This window comes from Bicyclus anynana, chromosome 14 (genome assembly GCF_947172395.1).
Source record: "Bicyclus anynana chromosome 14, ilBicAnyn1.1, whole genome shotgun sequence".
In the NCBI taxonomy this organism is placed as follows: domain Eukaryota; kingdom Metazoa; phylum Arthropoda; class Insecta; order Lepidoptera; family Nymphalidae; genus Bicyclus; species Bicyclus anynana.
In genome coordinates, this window is record NC_069096.1 from 6628612 (window position 1) to 6633936 (window position 5325).

Sequence of the window (5325 nt, forward strand, 5' to 3'; positions counted from 1 at the left end):
GCTTTTTAACACATTCACTGCTTAAGATATTATTAAAATAATTAGGCAGAAACCAAATTTTTTTAAGGCGTATTTTGATTAAGTATATAGGTATGTTTAAAAATATGGATGAAAGTATATTGTTATTATTATTTTTTTAATAAAAAATAACCTTTTTCGGATCCGAGTGTTAGGCACATAGCGCGCCAGGTGCCGGTCACTCGGATCCGAGCGTAAGGGACAGCAATGGTTGGAATGGAACTACTCCACAGATTTCGATAATTCTTTTACATTTTAAATGCTATATTATCCCTAAGTAACATAGGGATATAGATAGTAAATAAAATATAATGCGCATTTGAATAATTATTTATTGAGGAAGACATTCATAAATCTGAGCGATACAATAATATTTATCAAAAATCAAATCAAAGCCATACAATCAAAAGTATCAGTACGTAATAATTATAAGTTTAATTGAAAACTTGTCACAGAATAAAGGTGAGTCACTCACATAAAGGTACAAAGGAATAAAAAATATTCTGAAAATTTTAACCACATAGGTAACAAAACAATAAAATTTAATGAAAACAATTATGAATGTGCTAGGCAGAAACATTTTGTACAGAAACCTGGAGAACCTTCACATTGCTTACATTCATAAATTGTTTGCACCCTTTTTTTCTGTGATTTGCAACCTTTGCATTCTTTTCGGACCACTTCGATAGTTTGTTTCGTGACTCTTCCTACTGTCTTAACTCTCGTCCGGGTCTTTTCTATTTTTGTGAGTTCGTGTTTCACTTTCAAAACATTGCGTCGATTTACATCATTAGGATCAGGTAAAAGCTTCTCCAGTATCTTCATACGGAAATCATATAGATTTAATTTGTCATTCGCCGAAAATGTATTGTACAAGTGCAATGCATTAGTAAGGCTCATTTGCAGCATATGCACAAACAGCTTCTTGTACCAACGCAGCGTCTTCCTTTGGACTGGATAGTATGCCAACATCTGATCTTGAAGATCAACACCCGACATAAAATTATTGTAATGAACGATTGCCATTGGTTTCACTACTATAGATCCTCTTTTGGAAGTAGTCTCCATCATCTCACTACCGTGTTCTGTAGAAATATACAGAACGTATCGCTTATCCCTCCATTTTCCGACATGAACGCCGTTCAAGAACAAGGATTTGTTTTCTCCCTTTTCCAGTGAAACAGAGCCAATTTCGACGGGATTATCTTTCCTGTTTTTTCTTAACGTTCCTGTGCAGTATGTCTGTCGATCTAGCAATTTCACAGCCAGGCCATAAGAATTATAATAATTATCCATGTATACATGATGGCCACAGTCCAGTCTCTCTTCTAGTAGTTTGAAGACAATCTTACTACTATGTCCTTGCCCTGATGTCTCATCATTAGCACCGGCGTAAACTTGAAATTTCAAGACCGTACCATCTGGTTCTGCTAAAACATAGAGTTTAATGCCATATTTATGCCGTTTGTTTTTTATATATTGTCGGAACAGCAACCGACCGCGCCACAATACCATGGACTCATCCAATGATAGCTCTTTACCTGGACAGTAAATAGTTTTCATTTTATTGTTAAAATGATCCATGAATGGTCGGATTTTATTGAGACGGTCTTCTTCACTGGTTACAGACGTAAAGTGTAGGCATCGTAAAATAAGTAAAAAACGATTTCGTGACATGAATTGTCCGAAGCATGGAATATTAAACAAATAGTGTCGTTTCCAATAATCACTTAAACGGTTTAGTCGAATTGTTCCTGTGTGAAGAAGGAGTCCTAAAAATGTCAGCAGTTCTTCCTTTGTTAAATCTTTCCAAGATTTTATTCTGGAGTTTTGTTTGACGTTTTGTGCATTACCGACTCTTATTGCGTTCGCGTTGGTCTCGCGAACTATAAGATCTAACAACTCGTCATCAATCATTAGTCGGAATGCTTCGTAAGGATCAGTTGGAGGCGGCACTAAGAGTTCCTGTTCCTTAGTAAACTCTAAGCTTTTCATGGAGCTTGGATCACTGCTCCAGGTGGTAGTGGCTCCTTGACCAGAGGGTGAGTTATTGGGTGATAGATAAAAATCATCGGGTAAGTCTGGAGTACGACTTCCAGATCTCCGAACAGCCATAATTGATGGAGAGACGTCATCACGTTCTGGCGAAAGGTTGGGGGTGATCGCATCGGATCTCAGAAGAGATACGCTAGGTGTTGAACTGGTAGGGTTAATTGGTATATCCGGCAAAAAATCTCCATAGTCCTGTACGATATTCGGCGATGTAGGACGGCAGTCAATTTCAGAATTGAATTCAAAGCTACCGTCTCCATCGAATTCCAGTAGTCGAGGCGCTGACTTCGATGCTGAGGAACTATTTAGATCTGGTAACTTCAACGATTGAGTAGAATTATTACGCGTGGGGCCATCCCTAAATGAAGGTCTTAATCGCTTACATTGAATGATAGCCCTTCCATCTGACTCACATAAACCACGTTTTGATGCAGATGAACTTGAAGGTTGAGGTGGTGGTACACAGCTGACTGTCTTTGAGGCAGGTGACCTTTAAATAAAATTAAATGGAATTAAGTACAATTTACTGTTATTATTGAGTTCAATCAATTTAATTTCATAATAAATATTTTTAAGCATTTTTTGATGGTAACTACACCTCTTTGAGACGGTTCAAAGCAATGAGGAATTTGGCTTTTGAGGCTTAGTGATTAAAGTGTCAAGGATGGAATCCTGAAGGAACGGGTTCGATTCCCACTCGGAGATTTCATTTTCCACATTGTTTTCAAATATTTATTGTCATGCGTTCATAACATCATTAGTTAGTCATACCTTGAAGGTTGAGCTAGTGGTATATGGCTTGTCGTCTTTGGGGCAGATGACCTTGAAGGTTGAGCTGGTGGTACACGGCTGGTCGTCTTTTGCTTCAGTCTAGTATCAAAGATACTATCATCACTGCCGCAACTAGAAGAGTCCTCTGAACTTGAAGAGTCTTCATCAGCTCTTTGAGAATACACATCCTCATCACTATAGTCAGACTCATAGTCATCACTTTGCCGACGCTTTTTTCTAGAACTACTCGTAGATTTACTTCCAGACGGTCCAGCCTTATTGTCCATTTTAGTGCAAAAATAGCTTTGATACGATCGTGTGTAAAAGTCACAATTACACTGTTATAATGAAACCAATACGCGTTTTCGTAAGTTGAATATGTTTCAGAGCGGTCGCGCAAACCAACATAAACTCACCTCAAACGCCGGCGGCTTACTGACTACTACAAAATGCACAGGCCGGTCACTCGGATCCGAGTGCGCGGCACCGCTACTATCCCCCCTCCCAACTCGGATCCGAGTAGTGAGCACTAAATGTGTTAATTGATCGTTTGATGATACAGGATGTTCGACTAGAGTAGAAAACACTGATAGAAAACAGCATTGCTTCCGTTGAGGTCGTTATTATAAGCCTATTCACTAACAGTTTATGTCAGCCACTGACGGTCAAGTAAAAGCCGATAAAACTGATTGTGTGTTGGTCGCGATGTTCATGACATCATGCTGATCGCGATCAATATATACAAGATTCAAGCGGACGCCGGCGACTTCGTCTGCGTGGAATTCAGTTTTTTACAAATCCCGCGGGAACCATGGATTTTTCCGGGATGAAAGTAGCCTATGTGTTCATTCAGTGTAAAATCTATTTTCATTCCAAATTTCAGCCAAATTGCTTCAGTAGCAGCAACGTAATAGGGGAACAAACATACTTACACACTTACACTCAAACTTTTGCCTTTATAATATTAGTGTGTGAACAAACATACACCAGTATTCATACACCAGTTATGGTAAAATGTATAAAGGCTCAATTGTATAATATGTACCATCATGTTAAACCTACATTTTCATGAATAAAATATCATTCATTCATTCATTCAACAAAAAGTGAAAAGAAAAAAAAAGAACATTAGCGAGTAGTAAAATAAACAACCTAATTATTGTGTGAGTGTGATGATGACTCAAAGCCGATTTCGGCTACAGCGACGCTTATGACTCCTCAAATCTGGGTAAGGAACTCGGATGTATAGTTCTCTGGTGTGCTTTCCAGTGACTAATGTACCCTATTTTGGCCTTAAAAGTGCGACTACATAGGGCACAAGTTAGCACACCGTCACGGTAATTGTATGGAATTGCGGCAGGTGGACGAAGCTTAAGATCATCTCGCTTCCAATCTAAGTCGAGTCGAGTCGGTTGTGCCACATATTACAGGGCATTCTTTAGTGCTCCACTGTTTGAGTGGACAGTTAAGCCATAATATGTTATAATTTAGATTTAATGTGATATGTGGCATTACTTAAAAGTAAAGATCTTTTCTTTCTTTTCTTTTCTTTCTTTTCTTTGTCGACGTTGTTGCTCAAACTCCTTTGTCTTGTCTTTCACCGTTTGTCTCCACTTTGCACGATTTTTAGTCATGTCCTCCCAACACGAGGAATCTATATTACATCGTTTTAAGTGTCTTTTCAGAACATCTCTGTACCGAAGGTACTGGCCGCCAGACTTACGCTTGCCATTTTGGAGTTCTGAAAAGAAGATGCGTTTGTGTGAGTGTACCACTGCTGCGACGCTATACAGGGTGTCCCAAAAAGTATTCCTTCAATTTCTGCCTCGTTCGTAAAATAGTCGTATATCTTAGAAGATTTTTGATCGTCTTCGGAGGATCGTGAAAGATTGTTGGAACAATATATTCCAGCATTCGCTTGCTATACCCATTTATGAAGTTAGGTACATGAATTTTAAAGTTTTTGGAACATCTGTTTATTGTATGTAACTTTTAAATATTATACCTCTTATGATTATCAAATCATACAAATAAGTATAACTATTTAATTGAATCAGGTTTAATCATTATTAAGGAATAAAGAATTTTTCCCTAAAAAAATCCAGGACCGCCATATTTATTAAAATACATAGCAATCCAAACTTTATTACGCTTGTAGCTAGCACCTTAATGTCCCTTACGAAAACATGACGATGCTTCTAAGAGGCACAGTAAGGCTGTATTACATAAATATATAGCTGTAAGGCTGTCATTACAAAGTATAGGATATCTATTTTACGTATGCTGCACCGGTAGAAGTAAGAACGTATGTAGCGCATGAAATTAGCTTATTTTTCTCAGTGTACATAATATTTATTTATTGCATTGCCTTGATTGAATTGTATGAGGTGCCCAATGTGTTTAACGAGCATGTATTCCCTATGCAAAGCTTCTAGTAAAACTGTTTATAGAAAAAAGAAAACCAATGCACCGCAACCGGATCTT

At 37.9% G+C, this 5325-nt stretch overlaps 1 protein-coding gene across 1 annotated transcript; it reads right to left on the minus strand.

Annotated features, from left to right (window-relative positions):
- Positions 1-434: 434 nt before the first annotated feature.
- Positions 435-3379, minus strand: LOC128198731 (piggyBac transposable element-derived protein 4-like). Its single transcript, XM_052885466.1, has 2 exons — positions 2842-3379; positions 435-2560 (listed from the first exon to the last, which is right to left on the minus strand). Exons 1-2 carry the CDS (start codon positions 3126-3128, stop codon positions 574-576), a joined length of 2274 nt encoding a protein of 757 aa, XP_052741426.1. The 5' UTR covers positions 3129-3379; the 3' UTR covers positions 435-573.
- Positions 3380-5325: the final 1946 nt, after the last annotated feature.